The following is a 27256-nucleotide window of genomic DNA, read 5'->3' as shown; positions in this document are numbered from 1 at the left end:
GCAAGGGGAACTACAAGACTCAAAAATCATTTGTATGCTCATAAATCTTAATGGAAGAAAATATATCCTCCACTTCAATGCACAAGTGTTTAACAGTAATAGTGTTCGCGGAATGAGAAACTTGGAAAAGGTTTGCCTGTTTAAAAAGAAAACACTATTACTTAATGAGCCACTTATGACTACTCTCAATTTCATCCCCATTATTTTTATTGCAATTTTCAGAGGAGCACTAATGCTAGTCTGTCGTTTCTGTCTTTGCCGAACAGCTTTTTCTGCCAGCGGGTGCTTCTTGAAAGAAAAAAAAAAAAAACTCAATTGCTGGAAAATAGTACAAGTGGTGAATTTTCCAACTCGGCCTTGAGAATGTTTATTGCTTACTATTTACAGTCTTTCACAGAACATTGTGTTGACTAATGGCGAAGAGAAACAAATAAAGATAAACCGCATGACCTCAGTGAAATCTTTTAAACAGCATCTTACAGTAGGTCACAGTTTTTATTATCTCTCAATTTTCTCCACCTCTTCCTCTCCCACACTCACTATAGCACAGGTCAGGAGGATGCAAATACAGAGGTTCATTGTTATTATTAATATGGTTATGGTGTTGTATTTAAAAAGTGCCACAATGCCCAAGTACGGGCCAGTATAAGATTCTGACAGTATGGTAACCCTGGATAAAAATATCACGTTTCACAATATTGTAATTACTGCTCTAAAATATATTATTTTTAAATGTCTGAAAAAAATTTTTTTTCCATTTAAACACAATATATTTTATTTGGGAAACATTTAAAATATTTAGCAAGACTAAACATGTCAGGCTAAATGAATAATTGACTTCTACTCTCTTCATTTGTTTCTAAAACTAATTTTTTTTTACAATTTAAAACGACATCTTTGGACATCTTTTCTGCTGGAGATATTGTTGTCTTAAAAAAAACATAAATAAAATATCATTCAAATACATTAGGAACGGTATTGCAGAAAATTTTGTAGGTTTTAAAACCTTGACTTTTGTAAACCACGGTATACCTTGAAAACGGTTATAATCCCATGCCCACGCCCAGCTACCCCTCTCCAACCCCCTGTCTAAAGACTGATTTATACTTCTGTGTCGAGTGATCACTGTGACCCACGACGCATGCCTTGATTGCAACCTTAATGTTCAACTACTTTGATCATAAGGTAAACACAAAACAAAAATTTCCATCTGAAGATCCTTAACGAAACTCTACTCTTGTAAGCACTCGCACCATCAGGCTAGCTGCTCTCAGCACCACCCACACTTGTCAAAACTACCAAGCCAACCAATCACAGAACTTGTGTTATTTCTTGTTATTTTTTGAGAGATGCATGTCACCGTCAGCCACGGTAAGGGCTATACGAGCTACCATGCTCTTGACGCAGAAGAATAAGAGACCTATCACATTGAACGTGCTTTTCGCGTTTCAAAAACGCGAGGCTAACTGCAACGCCTTTTTGTTGACAAGAAAAAAAGAAATGTGGTGCAGTTGTTATGTCGATAGGCAACGACTGAATCAGCTGCGCATTGTGCAAAGTGTTGTTGATAATATTGGTATAATTTCAATATTTATTAATACTGTGATACTCAGCAGCACTTTCGCCTCACAGCAAGAAGGCCGCTGGTTTGAGGCTCAGTTGGCATTCATGTGTGGAGTTTGCATGTTTTTCCCGCATGTGTGTGGGTTTCCTCCGGGTGCTCCGGTTTCCCGCGAAGGTCGCATAAGCAGCATGCAAAACACTTGCGGCTGTTAGCAAATCATTCAAACCTCTCATTGAAAAAAGAGTATTCAAAATGGGCAGCCTTAAGACTGTTCAAAACAGCCTCTACATCAGCCTTAAGACTGTTTAAAACAGCTATCAATACGTTAGACATCTTAAAGCAGCTAATGTGTAATTTTGAAAACATCAGCTGGTGAATCAATTGAATCTTCTGTTATGTTGCATTTTAAGAAAGATATGTAGTAAATACAATACCAACAGAATAAGGGTAAAACCAGTTCTTCACCATCATCCTCATTCACTTTAACAAAAATCATCAAACTGGAGATACCACATTCCAGTGCAATGCTTTATATAGGCGCTTCCCAAAAATTCCTAAGCTTCCACTTTGAAATCATCAGCCTCACCTATAATTTAACTACTAGTCATTCAATAAAAACAGGTTTTATTGTCTTTTAATACGTGAAGTTTTTAAACTAATTTCGAGAGGAGCACGTGATATAATTGACAGCAGCTGGCCACCTATCTACACTCATTAGTTAGCCAATCAAATCTATCCTAACCCACTATAAGTAGCCTAGCTAGACATTACTCCCTTATCTTCGTTTTCCGAAGAAACAAACGACAGGTCCGCTCTAGCTTCTCCAAAAGTTACTCACGGACAAAACGGATCCTCCACATCTCCTACTATTCTTCAACTACAATACCACACCACCTTTAATACCATCGTCAGCAACTACAAAAAATGACAAAAACAACAACAACAGCGACGGCGGCTGAGATCACAACAGCATCAGCGCAGCTACATACAAGAAAGAAAGCTCCGGGCTCCCTGAAACACCAGCCCCGTCTTAACAACAACCAGCCCAGCATGAAAGTCAGCTCGAGACCGAGGCTCCAACGAGAGGCCGTAGGCCTATCCACTCCAGCCAGATCACAATGCAATCCCCAGCTCCGCTACGTACCTTCTCCAGCATCATCATGTGTCACTCATATCCAACAACGACTGTCACTGAACTCCTCCAAACTCCTAGACGCCGGGACCATAATTCAAAGCCGCTGCATTAAACCCAAAACACTTGCGAATCCACGTCTTCACCGCCACCCCCAGGACATAACACGCTCCTGCCACACCCCCTATCCTAAACAGACATTAAACCCGCAATCTCTCCGCCTCCCCGGAGAATCAAGGAAAGGATTAAAAAGCAATATTGGATTTGGACATATTGCAGCAATCATAATTCTAAACACGGATAAAACCTATCTCCCGGACAATAAAGCAACTCTTGGGAATCCCACCTCACCTCTTCCATCCTGCAGCTCCCGATTCCAGTGCACACTCCAGTCCTCCTCTTTCAGCGATCCTTACCACCTACGCACCCCGCCCCTCTACCTTGCGTATCATTGCTTTTTCCCCCTCTCATTTTTACAAGCTCGCAGCTACTGCTGATTATTTTCTATTATAAAATAGAAATTACTTGTCGACTTTTGTCAATATGTTTATGCTTTTACTGAATTACGTTTGTAACTGACCTAATTTTCTGAATTTCTCATTCCAGGTTTCGTCTACTGAAGCACAGCCGATCTCGGCGCTCCCTTCCCACAACCTCACTAGCCGTCCACCAACGCTACACCAGAAATCACAGAGCAATTCCCTGTTAAGCACATCCATACCAGCCCTACTGAAATGGACATTAGAACGTTTCTAAAAACGTCTAATAACGGCTCTTTCATCTCCTCATAATTCTGCCTTTTTCAGCTTTAACAGCATGATTCTGCCAGATGAATATGCTTAAATTATCACGTTATAAACCAAGCAATCTCTCTAATCTAGACGGCTGCAGCGCTCGGTTGCAATCAACATTACACCCGCCACCCGATTTCTGGCAATCGGAGGTCACAATTACATTTCGTAGTCCGTTTAACATTCGGATGCAAAAGTAGCCCACACATTTATGCTTAAAAACGATCCGCTGGATTTCACCAATAACTACGGTGTTCGCACGTAATTCACCTACAAGTTCCCGTTTCTCTCTCCCTAATATCCCCCAGCTAAACTAGTGACCGGTTTTCTAATATTTGCATTCTCATTGCGGAAGAACCTCCGGCTTAAGCACTTCTATAGAATTCTTAAGCATCAATTTGGAGTGATAGAATTTCAAGCATTAATAAGCTACTTGAATAAATCGACAATCAGTCCCCTTTTATATTCTGGAAGAAATATCACGCTAAGCATAAACTGCTCTCCATCTAGAACATCAAACACACATGCGCATTATCCCGCAGGGATGCCTTTTCGTCACTCACCTATTTTATCTCGCAGCAGCAATCTCCGGAATAGAAGAGAAATGATCTAAATCCGATCTTGGCCGTAACAAACTCTGCCTGAAGGGCGTCGCAGAGGCGCCGACGGCGCGGTGACGCGACGCACTTACGACAGAGGATAGTAGATTAATGCGCACCAGACTCAAGCATTCATACTTTATCAAATAAACTAATCAATTATACAAATAGCGCTCCACGGCGCGGCAGAATACGAAGTGTCATGAATTGTGGCTGGGCACTACGGACAGCCGCATTGACTTCCTTATTATTTATTCCTTCCTGTGAAAGTCAATGGTTACAGGTTTTCAGTCTTCTTCAAAATGTTGTCTTTAGCGTTTAACACGGGAGTCACTAACCTCTGAAACTAAGAGCTACTTTCGGGCACCGATTAACGTGGAGGGCTACCAGTTGGATAAACACTTCTCAAATAACAAATTGCTCAAATTACTTATAATTATAATTTAAGTTTTTGGTTATTTTTTAATAATGAATAATATTCATCCAGGTGTAGTCACTGATCATGTTATGATTCTCTCAAAGTTACCAACAATGATTTAACAGGGTAGGAAATACCCTGTAATTAATATATCAACGTGCAACACTATTTTATTTATCTTTGCAAATATTTACATTTTAAATGATTACTTCTATATTAGAGAAAGCTTACTTGTAAGTGGTGTTATGGTGAGCTATTTTAGAACAGGCCTGTGAGCAACACACGAGAGCCTCGTGAGCTATCTGGTGCCCATCGGTACCATATTTGGTGACTCCTGGTTTAACAGAAATGAAATTCATAAAGGTTCGTAACCATCAGGTAGCGCTTAAAGCATGCGACCTGCTTATGCTTCCTTCCTTAAGCGCTGGAATAGAAGCCATTCATTTATTAGCTATCCAATTTCATCCTCAGTATATCCTTTTTACACAGATGCTGCCCCCTTCGTGGGGTATATTATCGGGGCCGCCAATGCGCTTCTAACGGGCAATATAGTCAATACATTCTGAGAAAAAAAAAAAAAAAAAATACTTCTGTACATGTTCCTAGTTGCATAGGAAATCGCTGACTCTCTTTTGCTTTATTTTCAGAAACTGGTATCAGAAGCAGAGCCGCAGCTGACTCCATCTCTCCTTTTAAGATGATAATAACATAACCACAGCATACACAATTTGCGTCAGCATTCATTTATACATTTTAAGTTACCCCAGAACACTTCATCAGTTTCTCACTGCTCAACACATCCACACATTCCGTTCAATAACATTTTTGGTTTCATAACACCTTAAAGTCATAGGACCATTCAGGCTTCCCACCAGATTCATAATCCAGTCACTCATTCAGAATTGGAGCCACCACCACAGCAGCACACCAGGGCTATCGTAACAACACATACAAACACTAGGAAAGTAGTCTCCCGACGCCTTCAAATCTTATATCTGACTCAGCCACAGCCATCTCAGGGAAGCTCAGAGGACCCTCACCAGCAGACGCAGTAATCCCAGCGGCCAAGGGCATGGGCCTAGTCCAGGGAGAGAATACGACCCAACCATACCAGCTTCCCGAGGGCAGAGGAACTACCCAGTCTCCCAAGGGCGCGGGCATGACCCAGCCATCTAGCTTCCTTTCTTCCTTCCAGCTGATTTGCACTCAGCCTTCTCCCCCTTTTCACTCACCTAACTCCAGTAGGAGTTCTCTCCCTGCCCAGGCCCCCTTGTCACCCCCGCCCCCCCCCCGGCCGCTGCCACAGAAGTTTTCACTGCCCCCCAACTTTTCTAACTTCTGTAGGACCCCGCCCCCCCCCATGGCTCTGGCCCCCGCAGGGGCGTTACCCCGAGCTTCGATTCTCGCAGGAATCATCTCACTGCCCTGGCCTTAGCTTTTTATATTATATGTCATTCCATAATGACATATAGTATAGCACTATTTATTTTTCTCTCTGTTTGATTTTATTTATATAAATTTATATCTATATGCACCCACGCATATAAATATGAATTTATATATAGTGCTGTCACCCTCACGCTCTGTTCCCGCAGGAACACCCCTAGAGCACCTATACCGCCCGTCACCCTCCAGTAAGAAGTCTTCCCCCTCCCCTCATCTTTCCCGACTCCTACTGGAGCAGCTAAATAGCTCACCCAACCCCAGGCTGTGACACGAGTCATGTCACCGACCCTCCCCGGCCCTAGCTTTTATTTATGTTTATTTTTTGTTTATTTCTCACACTTATCTTTTATTTTTTAATTTATTTATATATATGTATATATATATGCACCCACGCATATAAATATATATTTATATATAGTGCTGTCACCCTCAAGCTCTAACTCCCGCGGAGTTAATCCCGAGCACCGGACCCCCGCAGGGGTCATCGCCCAACTGCCATTTCCCCCTTCAGCTGGGGCTTCACCGACCATTCCTTTTCCCGACTCCAGCTGGAGATGGCACATACAGCTCTCTCTCCCGCAGGAGAGCCAAGAGCTTCGACTCTCGCAAGAGTCAGTAAAAACGCCCCCCCAAGGCCCTAGATTACCCCATTATATATTTATATATCTATATGTTTCATATAAATATATAATTATATATAGTGCTGCCACCTCCCAGCTCAATCTCCGCAAGGAGTGTTCCTCGAGCAAATTACTCCTTTGGAGTCCCCGCCCCCCCTGCCCCCCTTCACCCCCCTCTCCAGCCGGAGTCCTTCACTCCCCTTCCCTTGTAATGACTCCAGCAGGATTCCCGCCCACCCCATGGCTCTGACCCCCGCAGTGGTCTCCCCGAGTCTCTACTCCAGCAGGAGTATTCACAGCCCAAGCCAACTCTGCTCGGGTTCCCGCAGGAACCTGTTTCACCCTTTGCTCCAAAGGAGCCCTCTTTACCTTTTCTTTTTCAAATAACTATATCCAGCAGCCGGATATAGCATTTCAAGCCTTTTGGGGAGTTTCTTCGAATACACGGCTGCTGTCCCGAGCTTCATGCATTTGGGGAGCTCTCGAGAACCACCTGATCTCGTACTCCCCTCACATGCTCTATGGACCTGGCGGGAGCCCTGGGCTCAACTATCTCCGAGCTCAGGGTTCTCTCCCGGGACAGCATGCCAAACCTGCTTACAGCTGTCAAGCAATATCTAAGTGTGAACTCTTGAAGTGAAGTTTTTAAACTAATTTCGAGAGGAGCACGTGATATAATTGACAGCAGCTGGCCACCTATCTACACTCATTAGTTAGCCAATCAAATCTATCCTAACCCACTATAAGTAGCCTAGCTAGACATTACTCCCTTATCTTCGTTTTCCGAAGAAACCCCCCATCCACCCCTTTCTCCTCCTTTTCTCCTTTACAAAAAGGTGAGCTCTCGAGAACCACCTGATCTCGTACTCCCCTCACATGCTCTATGGACCTGGCGGGAGCCCTGGGCTCAACTATCTCCGAGCTCAGGGTTCTCTCCCGGGACAGCATGCCAAACCTGCTTACAGCTGTCAAGCAATATCTAAGTGTGAACTCTTGAAATGGGTAAAATGGGTAAAGCTATGACAGACATCACATTTTGAATACAGCACTAGGCATATATTACACTATGCAGTGTCTTTTACAAAAAACAAACAAATGTATCTTAACTCAACAAATATTCCATGCATGATGTAAAAAATATGCAGTCAGTTCTATTTTAAAGTGATGGTTCACCCAAAAGTGAAACTGACCTCATAAGTATTCTCCCTCATGTGGTTATAAACACTTCAGTTCACACAGAAGAACATCCAGTATTTTGAAAAAATACTATGGAAGTCAATAGGTCTTATTAACCAGCATTCTTTAAATCAACTTACTTTATGTTCAAGAAACTCAAATAGGTTTTGAAGAAGTGACGGATGAGTAAATGATGACAGAATTTTCATTTTTGGAGTGAACCATCTCTTTAATGTCACGCTCCAATGCTATAAATGTAATGTTTCAAATGAGGTTTCTTTTTAGTGACCATTTGTGTTCACATTTCAGAGACTCTTTCCTCTTAAAATCAAGCTTTGCCTCACTTTTGTATACAACACATGCATGCTATAGAATGAACAAAGCCATCTTAAAAGATCTACAAGAAAGCGGAAAAGCAAACGACTAAAAAGGATGAGGTTGGCAACTGTGGTTTCAATCATAATCTGTGTGTTTTGGCGCAGCATATTAAGCATGAATATATTGTCTTGGTGCGCAATCTCACAACACATCCAGTAATGATCACACTCTAGGTCAACAGAAGGACAATACAGCTTGTTACGGTCCGTGGGAGTTTGTATTTTTGTGCCTTCTCCCTCTCTGTTTTTGCTTGACTCCCTTCGCCTCTCCTTGTCTGTCATTTGCTCTTTGTCTTGCCCTATCACCTTTTGTTCCGCTATTTTCTCTCTACCAGGTACCTGCTGATTGGATCCCGAGCATGTCACTCCTTATTAGGGCAATTCCTTGTGGACCAATTGGACTTCGTTCCGCGGACTTTAAATTCGACCAGCACGCCTTGTTTTACAGAATGCTGTATGTGTTTGTGTGTTGGTTTATGTTCGCTCGCTTCTGATCATACTGTATGTTTTTTTCTGTGTTTCTGAATAACTATACACCAATGTAAATTAAGTCAATAAGGTTAAAGAGTTTATCATTCCTTTTTGGGGAAAAGGGAATAGGTTACTAAGTCGCGAGACATACTTTTTGCCCGTAGGTATCTTCAATGTTCAGAAACACTAGGTAAGTGGCTGAGCGCCGCATTTTGTATTTTTGCTTATTATTTCAGGGAGTTTATGTGTGGCTTTGCAAATGCTTAAGATTTCCATTTCTTTTTCACATTTTGATTTTTATTAGTAAGTTTAGAAGGGGATCTTGTGTTCTAGCTTAGGTGGCTTTTGGTTTTGTTTAGTTCTTTGCTTTGGCGCCACTCTAGTTCCTTTTCCCCTGAAACTTTTTGATTGTATTTCTTTTTTTTATTATAAATACATTATACAAAGCGCACACATGTAAACCCATCTTTTGTTGGCTTCATCTTTCTTCTCCTCATAAGAATAAACAAATCGATTGGAAAGTTTGTGTCCTGGTGTATTTTCCATCCATCCACTCAGTAATAATCTAATATTATAAATGTTACGTTTACCCTCCCTAGACAACCTATTTGAATCATAACACAGCTACTATTAAAAGTGCATGAATGTGGAACAACTTAAACCCCTGTTAATTAACTGTATTAAGCACTGTCCAATTGTGATTGAATTGACAAAAATGCTAAATGTGATCAAGTATGAACTAGGCCTTTTTTGTCACACTTTTTATTCCATCAAGGCTCAATTTGGACTGTTTGTGAAAACCGAATTGAGATTTAAAAATAGTCTACATCTAGACTAGTTATCAAAGAGACAGATTGACAGACTTCATGTGTATTCATTCATTCCTGTTTATCTAACCACATGTCTATATTTATCATTAGATGTCTATTAGTGTTCATTGACATGCTAAATTTAAGGTGCTTTCACACCTAGACATTTGTTTCAGAACTTGCCGTGTTTGCCCGCTTATCTCAGTTCAATTGGGCAAATGTGAAACCCACAATGGTTTTCTGATCTGAACCTAAACAATAAGTCCGAGACCGCCTGAATGATATGGTTGAAACAAACACTTGTGCGGTTCGATCATAGTGAGAAAGCAATAAAATCCAACAAATTAACAAAGCAGGCTGTATCATAGTGTATTATGGATATGTAATAAGGGATGGAATGACTTTAGATTTTGGTTGTTCTGGTCACGTGACTCACTCTGTTCACTCACGGCATTCTTTTAACAAGGTGCACCAGGAAAGTGTGAGCAGATCATACTGCTCGCGCGCCACGTGCATGTCACTGCCAATATGTGCGCACAAGCTGTGCACCTCCGTTGGAGATAACGAACTTGAATGTACAAAAGACAGGATATGTGAAAGACTTTTATTTAATAGCCTCAGCCATTGTTAAATGCCAGAAACGCAGTGTTGTGAAGCCATTTTGATGAATGTACTGTGACAAATTAAAACACGATTAATAGTGAAACTGGTTAATCGTTGCATCCCTTTGTGTAATAGGCATATATATGGATGAGAATGATGAGTAGAGATATCATTCCTACTAATAAAAGTGCGTTTCATGTTGAATACAAAAAAGAAAGCATACTGTCTAACTATATCTATATATATATATATATATATATATATATATATATATATATATACATATACACATACACATACACATACACATACACACACACACACACACACACACACACACACACACACACACACACACACACACACACACACACACACACACACACACACACACACACACACACACATAAATACATACAGTTGAAGGCAGAATTATTAGCCTATTTTTATTTTATTTTATTTTTTAAATATTAAATATGATGTTTAACAGAGCAAGGATATTTTCACAATATGTCTGAAAATATTTATTCTTCTGGAGAAAGTCGTATTTGTTTTATTTCAGCTAAAATAAAAACAGTTTAAAATTTTTTAAAGACTATTTTAAGGTAAATATTGTTAACCCCTTTAAGCTATATATTTTTTTAATAGTCTACAGAACAAACTATCGTTATACAATAACTTGGTTAATTACCCTAACCTGCCTAGTTAACCTAATTAACCTAGTTAAGCCTTTAAATGTCACTTTAAGCTGTATAAAAGTGTCTTGAAAAATATATAATAAAATATTATTTACTGTCATCATGATCATGATCATCAAATCAGGATATATATTTGTGAGGACTATGTCTGTGGGTGTCATCATTCAAAATGAATGTGCACCATTTCGCTAATAAAGTTTAATTTCACATTGTTATAAATTAAAATGACAATGTATGACATCTGAGTGGAATCCTGGAAAATAAACCAAACTCTGACCAATGTGAGGAGAGTTTACTTGCATAGAAATTTTGGTTCGTTTAGAAACTTTGCCGTCTGAAAGAGAACAGCACCAAAAACAAAAAGTAACACTGTAACAATTTCAATCCCTGTTTTAGAACAAAACAATCAAGTTATAGGCCTTGCTTCAGCCAATATATTTATTAGATGTTTATTAGACATCTATAACATTTATTTAAAAACAAAACAATAAATGTCTACTATAATGTGGGTAACATCGGCTTATTCTGAATATATAGACCCATTTATATTTCTGGAGATTGCAAATTATGTAGGCAGAAGTATGTATGGCTGCATTTCGTCTTTAAAACAAACGCTACAAGGCGGTATGAAAGGCTTTCCAGCGGTTACCAGTTTGTCCAGTTAGCTCGCCATGTACATTGACAGACTTAGGGCGTAGAGAGAAGTTGACCATGACAATGGGGTTTGAGTCGGCGAAGAATGGTTCCAGAAAAATAATATTTACTGTCATCATGGCAAAGACAAAATAAATCAGTTCTTAGAAAGAGTTATTAAAAATAAAGTAAATAACAGGGTTAGAATATGGTTTAATCAAAAATGTGGTAAAATTCAGGTGAGGGCTTTTCTTTTTCTGATTGCTATATAAAACTGCCGGTTGGTTTTAGGGAAGGGTGTGCAGGTCAACTGATGTTTCTGAAAACACTATTGGTTGGGTTTAGGGAAGGAGGAGCGTGGGTCAGTCGATCAGTCAGTCAGTGAGTTGACAGCAGCCTCTGGTGGATTTACACAAGAAAAGCAGGCACAAATGGCACTCTTGAGAGAAATTTGAGAACTAAACAAAATTTGTACCTCCTGGGACGTATTTGGCACTCTTCAGAAATGTATATAGCGGTACGTTTTCAGAATGAGCCTGACTTGGATATGAAGCCTACGTGTCTTCACATGTCAGTGGAAGTAAACGAAAAGTGTGACAGCTCAGCCACAATAAGAACAAGCAGAGATCAGATCATAAAATGCAACTAATACACTTCGCGTTCACAAAATTCCATTTTGTAACATTAAACCCAGAGAAGGATCAACTCCCTAAGCAAAGAGGATTTACATCCTGTATCCAGCACATCCACACGCTCGCACAAGCCTCTTGGTTCTCAGGAGGGGGGAATAACTGCAGCATTCTTATCAATTAAGTACTTCATTACACAGAAGGACTTAAAGAGCTGGGAGGCATTATGTAATTTTGCTAAAATGCATCTCAAAGCCTCTACCACACTGCCTCATATCCCACAGCTGACATTTAAATCACCCCAGAAAATCTGTACACACAGGTAATCTGATTCAGAAGCAAATCGTTTAGTAGTAAACAAATGTATCTGATGGATTTCTTTTGCCAGATGGAGCGCTTTATTCATTGAGCTGTTCATCAGACATGCAAAACACGAGGAAGAGTTCGACACGTTTATCTGCAGTGGCCCGAATTACGCTGCTCATGTGGGTGGATTCCTAAAAGAATCATGCCAACCCGAAAATCTCCTAGCATGAAGTGATGTGCTGTTCATACGATGAACAACTATTTAGATAAATTGAAATGTAGTCTCTGGGGTTTCAATTTTCATCGTTTGTTTTCAACAATTAGCATGTTTACAAATTTGCAAGCAAAGCCAATAGTAATCAGAGCAGGCAGGACTCCAGACTGTAAGTGATTGTATTTGCAACCTTTTTTCCTGCCAGTGCGACTGAATTTTTGAAAGAGGTCGTGCTGGTGCCACTAGCGATTTGCAGAACTGATAAGCAATGGCATTCTGTTTGTGTATCAGAATGCGTTTCACTGGAATTAGATGACCACTATCCAGAGAAATCCAATGAGGAAGTTTGTTAAAGATCTAAACTTGTTTAAAGGGATAATTCACCCAAAAATTAAATCTCTGTCATCATCACTTGTTTAAAATCTTTTTTCTGAGTTTCTTTCTTCGGTTGGACACAGTTTTTTGAGGAATTATTTTGAAAGATTTTTGGTTGATGGTAGCCATTGACTGCCATTGTTGGAAAAAAATACTATGGAGGTCAATGGATACTATCAACCAGCATTTTTAAAACATCTTCTTTTGTGTCAAAAACAACAGAATGCACAAGACATATCACTCGTATAGTTTTGAATGGGGACAAGTGTAACGGTCAATATGGCGAATGAAGCCCTGCCTACTATACAGGAGCCAAACATCAATCACTATATACTGACCATTTCTAGTGGAAGAAGCTCAGATGTGTGCTTTTAAAACAGTTTGGTGGTCAACAAACAAACTGGAATCTCAGTGAATACTTGCTTCACAGACAAAAGAAATATATCCACATAAAGCTTGAAATATTTATTTTTAAATGAAACCACTACACTTGAAAACAAAACATTCTGGTTTTGTAATCTTTATAAAACAAATGCCCGTCCTGTCGAACATGACAGCAACTACCCAAACACCCACAAACTAAAAAAAAATCATTATTCAGAGGATGATAAATTGTAGAACGGCCATAAATGAGGTTGGTGTTGTGATCTTGTTTCTTTTGAGTGAGCATGCGCACTAGCTTGGGCAATCTAAAAAATATGTTGACTTAGTTTGAGCAAGGACATTTAGAAAAGAAACTTGTGAGACAGTTGTTATTTAATTTTATTGGTCATTCCAAAAATGTATTGTAATCATAAGCTTGGCAAACAGTTTTGGAGAATTTGATGTTTCCCCATTCAGATATGCTCACCCCATCGCGGTGAGCATATTGCCCGAGAGGCATTTCAAAGATAGCTGCAGAGTTAAAATAACTTGTCTCAAAGGGACTTCGTTAGTGTTTAACAGAGAAAAAAAAAACATTAAAATCACATGAGAGAGAATAAATGGTGAGGTAATTTTCCTTTTTTGGGTGAACTATGCCTTTAAAAACACAATGCTGATGCGGTAAACACCTGAACAATTGTACAACTACAATCAAGTTAGAAGACTTTTCATTCCTCTAATTGCAAATTATTATAATGGTTTTACAGTGGTCTCATTTCATTGGAATCACTGGCAGAAATGTGGAATGTTCAGATCAAATTACATTATTAAACATGTTAAAGGAGTGATGTCAAATAATTACTGTATGTTTTTTTTCATTTAAACTGTACAAAATGCCTTTACATCATAGTATTTTTTATAACAAATGTCATAAAAAGATGGGATACCCTTTTTAGTGAGGTTGTTATACAATACTTGTGGTTAAAGCAGTGTAAAATACTGTATTTTTGGCATTTATACTGTACTAAATGCCTTTACATCAAAGTTTTGCATAACAAATGTCATAGAAAGCATACATTTTGGTTAACTTTTTAGTGAGGTTGCTATACAATTCTTTTAGTGATCTACAAATGTATAAGTTGTAGCTGTTGCAGTTTTAGTTAATAAAAAGCACTTCTGCTACTCTCAAGTCAAGCTTCTATGAAACTTGTAATACAATTAGTACCACATGAGCAGCTTTACCAAATCAAGTGTTGTTATCTCCATCTGCAAAATTGAACGCCAGTAGTGCCAATGCTCTCAAACATTAGTCTGGAGCCCTGGCAGAAAATGTCTATTTATTAGAACATCTTTACACGGCCGATTTAAAGTGGCCCTAAACAGGGTCTGTGTGTGCTCAGAATTCAGAGTAAAGACGCTATGCTGCATTAAACGGTCTGCGTAAATACACATTTTTGTAAATTTATGCCTCTTCAGATTTGGCTTCTGTGTCGTATAAAGAGATGAAATGCCTGAACAGGTCTATGAAGCGGAGAAACTTCTGCTCAATTAGTAATGTTTAAATAAACACACGCAGTCTAGCTTTTTTTTTTTACATATTCATAACACATTCAATAAATCATTTGATCTCCAGATCATACTATGAAAACTGTTTTCACAGTCGATGTATTAGAATGTCAGTGTTTGTTTATGTGACTGAGCCTTGTTTTACAGTTCACTGGTCATGTTAGGCCACTGTCATTTGTCATGAATGTACTCGCACTCGCTGGCCAACAACCACCACTTCAGCTGACTATACAACTCTCAGTCAAAGGCAGTTTGCAAAACACATATGTAAAGCTGTCGCTCACTTGCCCTTATTAGCTTGTCTGTTAGTACTACAAGTTTAAACACACTATTTGATGAATCAATGATACTGTCTGGAATAAACACACATGTGCGCACAGGCAAAACAAATACAGCCCACATTCACCACATGATGGCTAACAGTTCTTCAGGTTCACTTAAGAAAACAACGTTGACATAATGGGTGCTGCTGGGGATCTGTTTTAAATAAACATTGGTCAATGGTGTGATGCTATTTTTTTGTGGTAAGAAACTATTAGGCAATGTAAAAACAACGAAATAGTTAAATGCAAAAAGCAACAACAACGTACAGTCAGTGTGGCATCCAACAATTACAAGCCCTTCTTAACTGTGTTAAGGTCACCAATATATAACATTTCATTTTTTTAATGAGTCAAAACAATTTGCTCATATTATTGTAGTACTGTCTTCATATTCACAACTCGGATGTTTAAAATGTACTCAAGCTGCAATCAATGAATGTAATATTTTAAGTCTGTAAAAAAATCATCACAGGAAAATTGCTTTAGCTAAGTTGCCTGTAAATAATAATACCGGAAAACGTGTGACAAAACCAGTAAGAAATGGAAAAACAAACAAACCTTAGATCTTTTTAAAAATGTCAGTGAAGTAATTGCACTTTTTTTTTTTTTTTGGAATCTTTGAAGAGTAAATCATTTTTGAGCAGGTTATGAGTAACCCCAAGAAAATGTATTTTAATTTTAACATACAATTCTCGCTCAATTACCCCAATAAACCACTAATTAGCCACTTATAAATAGTCATTAAGGATGTACTTTATTAGGCCGGGATTAGGGATGTAGAATTAGATCATACTCTATAGGTCATAAACTGTTAATATCTTAATAATAGGCAGGCAATAAGCTAGTAGATAATATTGTAAATTGTTACATAAACTAACGTGCTACTACTTCTTAATATTCACAACTCTAAAGGTACTTTTTATGTACTTAGAGAAAGAGAAAAGCATTTTAGTCTTTCCAAACATAACTTTTTAGTATGGACAACAGCATTTGTCATAGAAAGATTTGTTCCAACTCAGAGCTGCAGGTGAATAAGTGTATGAATCCCTGATAAGTGTGCATTAAGTTATAGAAAAATATCATTTAGACCTTAACTTATATCACATAAGTAACTTCAAGAAACCATTTTGATATTCACAACTCAAACTGTACAATGCACTCAAGGAACAAGTACTAGTCAACTTAATGGATTTTAAACTAGGTTTAAACCAAGAAAACAAGTCTATCATCTTGACTTGAACAACAGTATCTGTCACTGAAACAGTACAGTCACGGTATGCGCCGTATCAGAGTTAAATATCAGCAGATAATAAGCGTCATTTAAGTGACATTTACAGATTTCAAAAGCCCCTAAAACCATCAAGACCACAACTTCCTATTTGTCAGAAATCATGTCAGCACTTTACCAGATGACAAAGCCAAGTGGTATTAGAATGCTTGCTATTCAAACCGACTGTTTTACTGTTTTCCTCGAAGTGACCTGCCAAACAATGTTGACACACTTCTGCAAGAGTGACAGCGCGAAACATCAAAAGCCATGACCTCTATTACGTCACCGCGTAGTCTTACTGTATTTTGTCATCATTATCGCTCACTGACAAGAGAACTTCAGGAATGCGACACAGTGACAACACCGAACACCTGTTTAGCGCCCTCAGAAGCGGTTATGTCATCATCACAAGCGTGTAAAGAACAAAAAACTTGAACCGTCGCCGCGGCCATAGACGGTCGGACGTGTTCAGAATATTCAACCTGGTTCTTACCTCGAGACGGTCCAAACTGACGAAACTGGCTATAGCAAATCCATCAATAATATCCTCCTCCTGAGAGCTAGACTCGCGTCTCTTCCTCCGCGGGGGTCGCGGTGTTCTGTTCGAGGATGTCGAGCGTGGCGGAGCGTTTTTACCGGGACTTCGCTCCCGTTCGGAACCAGACGAGGGGCTCCGATTGCGGGCTTCCCCGGCGCGTGCCTCCCGTTTCCGTCCCCTCTCCCGCTGCGAACGGGATCTGCGACTCTGCTTCACTTTCCCTTCCATTTTAAAATCGGTGCGATGTCCTCCCCCCGCCCCCCCGCAAAAACCCAAAAGAAAAAATGACACCCGATCACGTAAAAACCAATCGATTCCACACAATCAGTGAAACACACCCATAAGATACTGAAGCCTGTAAACAATTTACAGTATGACCTTGGATGTTAAGCTCCGTAATGTGATAAACAAACAAATGTGATCCATGCAGGTTGAGGCGTGTAGCTATAATCCAAAGCACAGCGTCACAGGATCGAAACGCCTTGTTTCATTAAAACAGGTGCAAAATGGCTGTTTAATTGCAGTAGCGTGAATTCCACGCGCACGGCAACTTTGTTGCAACGCTATACAATAACATCAGCTTGTGTACATACTGCAGACCGCGCTCTGGACTCATGTCGCCGGCCCAGCTTTAATTTCCACCCAATCCATGAGCCACTGTGTCAGAAACAGCATAAATAAGCCTCCGCGTGTGTGTCGCGCAATTTAAAAATAGGAACTTATTCTATCAGCAAGTTTCAGCGTGAAGAGACGCCACAAAACCATCCGAGACAACGCGGTCCGCGTCAACGCTCTTATATATATCCCCAAAGATCCTTCCTCAGCACGCAATCCACCAGAAACAAACCATATCCAAGCAAGAAAAGAGTTCGTTATCCAGAAGAGAGTAAGTTGCAGGCGTCCATTCCTCAACGCTGCCCGCGCGCGCTGCGGCTGAAGGCAGAGACGACGGCGTGTTTGTCGGAATACGTGAAGCTTCGCTAAGTGCCTTTAAAGAGACAGCGGATGATTCACATCTCCGCTTCTCTCTCTTCTTGCTCGTCAGAAATCGCACTGCGAAGTGTAAATGCTCCGAGTCAAGCAAACTGACGTACTTCCGCCACTTCTGCGATTGCCAGAGGAAGTGAGCTGGTTTATTATATTACTCCGAGGAACTTATTTTTTCGTGGCATGTCATTTGCGGGGTGTTTCTCGTGTGTGACGTCCGCCTGTCAGCGGGGGGAGAGACGCGCAGTTAGCGAGCTGTCAGCGGCCAAGTGCGCATCAGTGAAGGCAGCTCGAAAAGCCCACACCGATCCCACTGTATAGTCTATCAACCCTCTCCTTTATTGCAGCACACACACACATAGAGAGTGAGAACGAGGGATAAGAGAGACAGACTGTACATAATCTACCTCAAATCTGGTTCAATCACTGTAATACATCCAATAAACTTTAACCTCTTGCAAAAGGTATATGTCTGTCTGTTAACCTATTAATAATATTCCATTCATTCATCTGTATGATCTATTCATCCATCCATCCATCCATCCATCCATCCATCCATCCATCCATCCATCCATCCATCTATCTATCTATCTATCTATCTATCTATCTATCTATCTATCTATCTATCTATCTATCTATCTATCTATCTATCTATCTATCTATCTATCTACCTATCTATCTATCTATCTTCATCTACTGTATCCATGCTTTTGTCTATATAATCAGATAGATAGTGATAGATAGATAGATAGATAGATAGATAGATAGATAGATAGATAGATAGATAGATAGATAGATAGATAGATAGATAGATAGATAGATAGATAGATAGGTACCAACAGATGTATAGATAGACAGATAGATGGATGGATATTTCTATTTATTGGTCCCTATGTTTATTATTATTTGTCAAACTATCACCTATTCCATCCATTCATCTATCCATCCATTCATCCGTCTATCTTCAATCCCTCTATATAAACTATATAAACAGATAGAAAGACAGAGACCAACGGATATATAGATAGACAAATGGAAATATTTGTCTATCTATATATCAACCAGTCCCTCTTTCCATCTATCAGTTTATTTGTCAAACTATCTCCTATACTATCCGGTCATTTGTCTGACCTATCCATCCTTCTTTTGTTCCATCCATCCATCCATCCATCCATCCATCCATCCATCCATCCATCCATCCATCCATCCATCCATCCATCCATCCATCCATCCATCCATCTATCTATCTATCTATCTATCTATCTATCTATCTATCTATCTATCTATCTATCTATCTATCTATCTATCTATCTATCTATCTATCTATCTATCCACTTTTACTTGTATTCATCCATCCATTCATCAGCAGTTCCGTATTTTTGAATACATGACTGATGTTCGCTATCAACATTTTCTTGTTTGCATAACTGTGGTGTTCACAATTATGTTGCAAACGATTGCTATTTTAAACCCAGTACATTCTGATTAACTGTGAGGCTGTACACAGCTCATTCATCACACTGACTGGCCAGTTTAGATTTGTGGACACAAAGCTCAGGGGAAGAAACTCATGAGACTCTTCAATCCGCAGTCACCACACGGTCCTCAGGGAAGGCATTACTATAACAGCAGGAGCTAACAGTGGTCTTTGGACTCAGTAGAGTAGCCCACAATCACACATTACTGAATTATTCAGGGGAATCCATTATATTCAGCTCAAGTGCTGTATGTGAATGAAAGAGAGTGCAAATACATAACTTGCAGGGGCGAATTGAAGGCATCGAAAAACAATGAATTGTTACAAATACAAATAAGATTACTATGGTCAATTCTTTACACTTAAATATGCGACATATGGGTTATTAATAAGCCATCTGGGTTAATGCATTTGTTTTTTAAGTTATGCATTTACAGACATGTAAAAAACAACAGTAAAAATGTCACAGAATGAGATTTGACACAGACATTTACTGTAAGCAAAGTCATTTTTATTTCCATTTATTGCAATCTCCACTAGAGCAGATTGCTCATGCTCGAGCCCTTCTTGTAAACCTGCATTTAAGTGCACATGATGTCATGCAGCCCCAGAAACATAAACTGCACCACAACAGGTCAACGTGTGTTTTTTTTTTTTTTTTTTCACCGTTGCAGTCTGGGTCTTAGCTCATTTTTCCATATAATAATTCAGGGCTCTGTCTGCAGTTATAAGCTGTTAGATACTGTGAGGTCGCCTTAAGGCAGCAAGTGAGCAGCTGTCCTTTAAAACACCACTCACACACAGTCTCAAGATCATATAACTCATCATAAATGATTTATTTTACACCCCACTCGCACAATAATGTATATCATATCTGTCTGTCTGTCTGTCTATCTCTCTCTCTCAGTCTGTCTGTCTGTTTGTCTATCTATCTATCTTCATCTACTGTAAAATCCATCCATGTATCTATCCATTCATCTGTTAGGTCCATCCTTTTGTCTATATAATCAGATATATAGATAGAGACCTAGATTTATATTGGTCATTGTCTATCGGTCTGTTTATTTGTCAAACTATCACTTATTTCATCCATCAATCCATACATCTTTCACTCATGTACTGTACAATCCATCCATCCATATATGTGTTCATCCATTCATCTATCCATCCATTCTTCGTTTGTTCTTTCCATCCATCCGGTCATCCTTCACTCATCTACAATCCAACCATCCATATATGTATCCATCCATCATTCTTTTGTTCTTTCCATACATCCTTATTTTGTTCTTTCCATCCATCCATTCATCCATCCATCCATCCATCCATCCATCAATCCATCTGTATATGTATCAATCCATCCATCCACCCTTCTTTTATTCTTTCCATCCATCTATCCATCCATCCATCCATCCATCCATCCATCCATCCATCCATCCATCCATCCATCTTTCACTCATCTACTGTACAATACATCCAGTCATATATGTATCCATCCATCCATCTATCCATCCATCCATCCATCCATCCATCCTTTTTTTGTTCTTTCCATCCATCCATCCATCCATCCATCCATCCATCCATCTATCCATCCATCCATCCATCCATCCATCCATCCATCCATCCATCCATCCATCTATCCTTCTTTTGCTCTTTCCATCCATCCTTCTTTTGTTCTTTCCATCCATCCATCAATCCATCTTTCACTCATCTATCTATCTATCTATCTATCTATCTATCTATCTATCTATCTATCTATCTATCTATCTATCTATCTATCTATCTATCTATCTATCTATCTATCTATCTATCTATCTATCTAATCACACAAAATCTCTCCAGTCATGTAATCACTACGTTTAAGATGTCTACTTCCACTAGACTGTGTGCTCTAACCATGGATCTAGAAGTGCTTGGCTACACCAGCAAAAGGTCAAACTCCGCAGGACTGCACGGGTGAATTGGAAATGGAGAGTATCAGCAGGGCGAGGAGCAAGTAGTGGGTGTCTAAGCTGCACATCATAACCACAGAGGAAATACAAACGCAATGTGAAATCGTCTCCGTCTAAAAGAAAGACAGCAGGAATTACTGGAAGGACTTTGAAACGGAGTTGAGTTTTTCTGAACGCATCACGCCAAATTAGATTAGCCGTGCTCTGAAATGAAATGTGAAAAGCCAAGTATACAGTAAATGTCAAAGCAAATGCCAAATATAATGTGAATACAGTCTCTTTTTTTCTTTCTTTTTGACTAATATTTTCTCAGGAAAGTCACAGAGCCGGGTTCAGTCAAAGGCTTAGCTCAACACTTTTTGAAGAAATTCAAAAATGAGTTGTATTGATTTTTCGCCTCCCCGCACCTTCAAGCTAAACTAACATCCCGACAGACTGTGTTATGTCAGTTCAGCTTTTCTTTAAAGATATCTGCACAAATCAATATGGCTTTGGCCCAGAATATACAGTAGATCCCAGTGAGAAGTGTGGACAAATTCAACATACCTGGGCTTTTGATTGATTCTCTGGAACACACTGATGCTTATCCTCTTAACAGACTGTGCGCTATACTTTCTCTGATAACCATTTGTATTTTCCTTGATAACAATCTGGCAAGTCAGAGCCTGAAATCGGAGTCGGCGCAAATGTGATGACTAAACGCCGGGAGCATTTCATCCGTGATGATCTCTAAGGAGTATGTCAAAACATGATGCCCATCCTTTCTCCCTGGACGGCCTCTGTAATTGCTTCTTAAGAAAACAGAGAAACCGACAGTATCAACATTTTTTTCACACGTTTCACAGTTCAAGCAAAGAGACAAAACCACATATAAACACACTTGGAGAGGCACTATACCGAGTCGATAGTGTGAAGAGAGAAATGTTCAGCCAGACAGAAATTCAGAAGCCAGAGAGACTGTAACTGAACACAAAGGCTCTTCTAACTAGATTGGGTAAACAAATTATGTCTGCCGTTTTAGACATCTTGTGACATTTCCAAACACATCAGTTCGCATGTGTGAGCGAAAGTTTGGTGTTTCCAAATACTACCGTGGGCATTCCACCACGAAATCTCTTTCCTGAGTAAACATGGCATTACACATGACATTTTAAAAAAGTTATAAAAATCAAAAAATTTCTGGAAAATCTTACTTTATCTTCATTTACAGACTTGAAAAATGAATTTCTATGTATATTTGGATGGAAGCACTTATGGCCACTTTATTAGGTACACCTTACCAGTATCAGGTTGGACCCCATTTTGCCTTCAGAACTGCTTTAATCCTTTGTGGAATATAAGGAACTGGAAATAATTCTCAGAGATTTTGGTCCATATTGTCATGATAGCATCACGCAGCTACTGCAGATTTTTCGGCTGCACATCCGTGATTCGAATCTCCTGTTTCACCACATCCAAAAGGTGCTCTATTGGATTGAGTTCTGGTGACTGTGGAGGCCGTTTGAGTACAGTGAACTCATTGTGATGTTCAAGAAACACGTCTGAAATGATTCACGCTGTATGGTGCGTTATTTTTCTTGAAATAGCCATCAGAAGATGAATATACTGTGGTCATAAAGGGATGGACAAGGTCAGCAACAATACTGAGGTAGGCTGTGGCCAACATTTTTAAATCTTCTATTGTCCAATTTTGGTGAGCCTGTGCAAATTGTAGCCCAGTTTCCTGTTCTTAGCTGACAGGAGTGGCATCCCGTGTAGTTTTTGCTGCTGTAGCCCATCCGCCGCAAGGTTAGACGTGTTGTGCGTTTAAAGATGCTCTTCTGCATACCTCAGTTGTATCAAGTGGTTATTTGAGTTACTGTTGCCTTTCTATCAGCTCGAACCAGTCATTGTGGTCATTCTCCTTTGACACCAACCTGGCATTTGCTTCGACAGAACTGCCACTCACTGGATATTTTCTCTTTTTGGACCCTTCTATGTAAACCCCAAAGCTGGTTGACAATCCCAGATCAGCAGTTTCTGAAACACTCAGACCAGGCCATCTGGCACCAACAACCATGCCACGTTCAAAGTCACTTAAATCACCTTTCTTCCCCATTCTGATGCTCGATTGCAGCAGATCTTCTGGACCATGTCTACATGCTTAAATGCATTGAGCTGCTGCCATGCGAAAGGCTGATTAGAAATTTGCGTTAATAAGCAGTTGGACAGGTATACCTAATAAAGTGACCAGTGAGAGTATATATTCTAAGTAACAGAAATAAAATTGTTTAAAAACATAAGCTACACTTAACTATTACTAATGTTTATTTATTGATAACATTAACTGTGAGCTATATGTTTTTACAGTATTTATATGATATATATATATATATATATACACACACATATAAAAATAAGACTAAATAGCAATCATTGCGTTACACTAATTTTTGACTACTTCCATCTCTGTTTATTGTTTGTAGGCTTTTTTTTACATTTATTTTCATGTTGTTGTCACTCGCACTTTATGTACACTGGGAACTTCTGTAGCCAAAGCAAGTCCCTTGTGTGTATAAGCACACTTGGCAATAAAACCGATTCTGATTCTAATGGCAACAACACCCTATATTTAAACAATGCTTTGAGAAATCTGAACATTAAATAGAATAAATAAATGATGGTGTTCATGTTAACTAATATAGTTTTATAACTATATTATATAACTATTGTTGACAAATGATACCTTATTGTAAATTGTTACCATGTTACAGTTTAAGAACTAAACGGCGTGTTTGTGAATGTTATGAACTGTGAATCATTTTTACAGGAACCAATCATAAAAAGCATGTGTGAATGAATTATGTTTTATTCAATTCTTTCACAAGTGCTTTTAATGTTTGTTTCCTGTAAAAACTATTCACAGTTCATAACATTCACAATCACAACACTATTGCATTACATCATTGCACCACACTTGTTGTTCCTCCACATGTCAAATACATTTATGAAATTTATATTATTAACTCTCAAAATATAGCCACTAAAAATGTCATATGAAACAATATATACAGTTGAAATTAGAATTATTACACCCCCCCCCGTTTATTTTTCCCCAATTTCTGAGAGATTTTTTTTCAACACATTTCTAAATATAATAGTTTTAATAACTCATTTCTAATAACTGATTTATTTTATCTTTGCCATGATGACAGTAAATAATATTTTATTAGACATTTTTCAAGACACTTCTATACAGCTTAAAGTGACATTAAAAGGTTTAACTAGGTTAATTAATGTACCTAGGCAGGTAAGGGTAATTAGGCAAGTTAGAAAAAAATATATAGCTTAAAGGGGCTAATTAGTTTGTCCTTAAAATGTTTTTATTCTAGCCCAAATAAATAAAACAAGACTTTCTACAGAAGAAAAAATATTATGCAAATGTGACTGGACTGACAGAAACATGGGGACAATTGTAAATTTATTTGTATTAAATATTTGTAATATTTATTTGTAGATTTTATTTAGAATTTCATTTTTTTCATCAATTGATGTGAATGACTGAACTTAAATGTGCTATTTCTCAAGTTTTTTTTTCTATATAACAGTTTTTAGCATTAAAAAAACTATTAAAGCAGTAGGTACAGTGGGCTGAGGACAAGGACAATGACCAGGTTTGTACATTTGTAAAGTGTTTTTATTCATTCATTCATTCATTCATTCATTCATTCATTCATTCATTCATTCAATCATTCATTTATTTTCTTTTCGGCTTAATCCCTTCAATAATCTGGGGTCGCCACAGCGGAATAAACCGCACAACTTATCCAGCTCATGTTTTACACAGCGAATGCCTGTACAGCTGCAACCCATCATTGGGAAACATCCAAACACGCTAATTCACACACATACACTACTGACAATTTAGCTTACCCAATTCACCTATAGCGCATGTCTTTGGACTTGTGGGAGAAACCAGAGCACCCGGAGGAAACCCACGCAAACGCAGGGAGAACATGTAAACTCCACACAGAAATGCCAACTGACCCAGCCGAGGCCCGAACCAGCGACCTTCTTTCGGTGAGGCGACTGTGCTACCCCTAAAGTGTTTTTTATAAAGAAAAAAAAATCTGAGAACCAAATGAATGACATATTCCTTTACAGAACAACTTACAGAAGTCGAACATCAGACCATTTTAGAAATATTTCGGATGAAAAAAACTGTACAAAAGCACGCACATCCCTCTTAACTAGGTGCTCAGCCAAAAAACGCAAAAGGTGCAAATTTTAATGTTCATCAAAGGCGGCAACACCAAAGCTCCAAAAATACAAATTTATTAAATTAAAAAAGCTGACACAAAGCGTATAATGTTTCGACACTGTCTGATGAAGAGTCGTGTGGCTCGAAAAATTACACGCTTTGTGTCAGCTTTTTTAATTTAATAAATTGTTTTTTTAGCTTATGTGTTGCTGTCTTTGAGAAATATTTCAGATGAAAAACTTTTTATTCACTGTATATATATATTTATTTCATGGACAGATCATGTTCGTTTCTGGTAGAACATCACTTATAATGATCCAAACTATTACAAGCTATTAAGTCAAATCTGTACTAAAAAAAAAAAAAAAAAATCATATAAATCAAAAAAGAATGTAAATAAAAATGTGTTCCCCTGTTACAAGAACATTGTGCTTTTATTGTATCAATTTTATTTTTTCCCTCTTCTAAATAAAATAATGATTTCAGACAGAAAAGTTTAAATAAGGTCTGACAGATGCAATTCAACTCCACATCCTGTAATGTTTTAGAATGAGGTCAGTAGGCAGAAAGTAGGTGGTGTTTTGTTGCCATTTGAACACATTTGACCACGAGCGTCTACACTACGAAAGCAACCTGATCTGAAATGAGTTTTCATCTACCTTTAGAAGTGGTCGAAAGGGGAAGACCAAACAAGATGTAGCATCAGTAGCCTGCAAAAATGCAATTTCCTTGTGTAAGTACTCAGTTTAAAACTAAATAGCTTATTTAGTTAATTAACTTTACTTAAACTACATCCAAATTTCATCAGAAGTGCAGCTGTCAAACAATATTCAATCAACAATTATTTCACAATGACAAAAACTTAAACTAATTCTTAGCACCGAAGTACAAGAACTATATTAAATTGTACAGCCAATTAAAGTTATATTACAACATTTAGTAACATAATGGGGGTGAGTTTATCCCTACTGCAATCTCCTGAAATCCAATCAGATTAGTGTTAAGCAGCTCTACTGGATCCCATTTGAAGTTCCTACAGAATGAAACTACTTTACTATAAAATAATAAGTAAGCTGTACTATCCTTATTGACTGCATTATGTGTGTTCATATACTGTTCTACATTGTTTGTCTTGTCTGCACTTCAGGAAATCCTTTTCTTGGTGTTGTTGTACAGACAGTTCTGGATATCGCAAATTATGTAGCCAGAGAAACGTGTTGGCGTATAACGCTGTTCCTTTTCAAGTTTACCAGCTGACCACTTACCTCCGTATGGATGGCTCTTCCACTGTTACCAGTTTGTCCAGTGGCTGGGGGAAAAACAGTTCCAGAAAGCAGGGAAGACAAACACAAAAGCCAAAAAATTAAATAAACAAGTAAATAACAAGGTGAGAATGTGGTAAAATCTGAAAACATAGTAAAAAACAGACTGCCGTGAGGGCTTTTCTTTTTCTGGATTGCTTTTGTAAACGCTGTCGGTTGGGTTTAGGAAAGTGGGTGGACGCTGGTCAATCGGTGTTTTTTAAAACACAGTTGGGTTTATGGAAGGAGGAGGGTGGATCAGTTGATCAGTCAGTCAGTCGGCCTCTGGTGGATTTAAGCGAGAAGAGCATGCACGAAAGGCACTCGCAAGAGAAATTTGAGATCTCAAAAAGCATACACAGCAGCCTCTGTCGGATTTGC

The 27256-nt window shown here is 38.7% G+C and overlaps 1 protein-coding gene across 33 annotated transcripts in view; it reads right to left on the bottom strand.

Annotated features, from left to right (window-relative positions):
• Positions 1 to 17991, bottom strand: part of fbrsl1 (fibrosin-like 1) — a 584485-nt gene extending 566494 nt beyond the window's left edge. For all 33 annotated transcript variants that reach the window (XM_073952014.1, XM_073952015.1, XM_073951998.1 and 30 more), the window contains exon 1: positions 16877 to 17991. In XM_073952014.1, coding sequence (XP_073808115.1) covers positions 16877 to 17149 — 273 coding nt within the window. In that variant the 5' untranslated portion in view covers positions 17150 to 17991. The remainder of the gene's footprint in view (positions 1 to 16876) is intronic.
• Between the last annotated feature and the right edge of the window lie 9265 nt (positions 17992 to 27256).

This window comes from Danio rerio, chromosome 5 (genome assembly GCF_049306965.1).
Source record: "Danio rerio strain Tuebingen ecotype United States chromosome 5, GRCz12tu, whole genome shotgun sequence".
Taxonomy (NCBI): Eukaryota; Metazoa; Chordata; class Actinopteri; order Cypriniformes; family Danionidae; genus Danio; species Danio rerio.
This window is presented reverse-complemented; position numbering and strand designations above follow the sequence as displayed.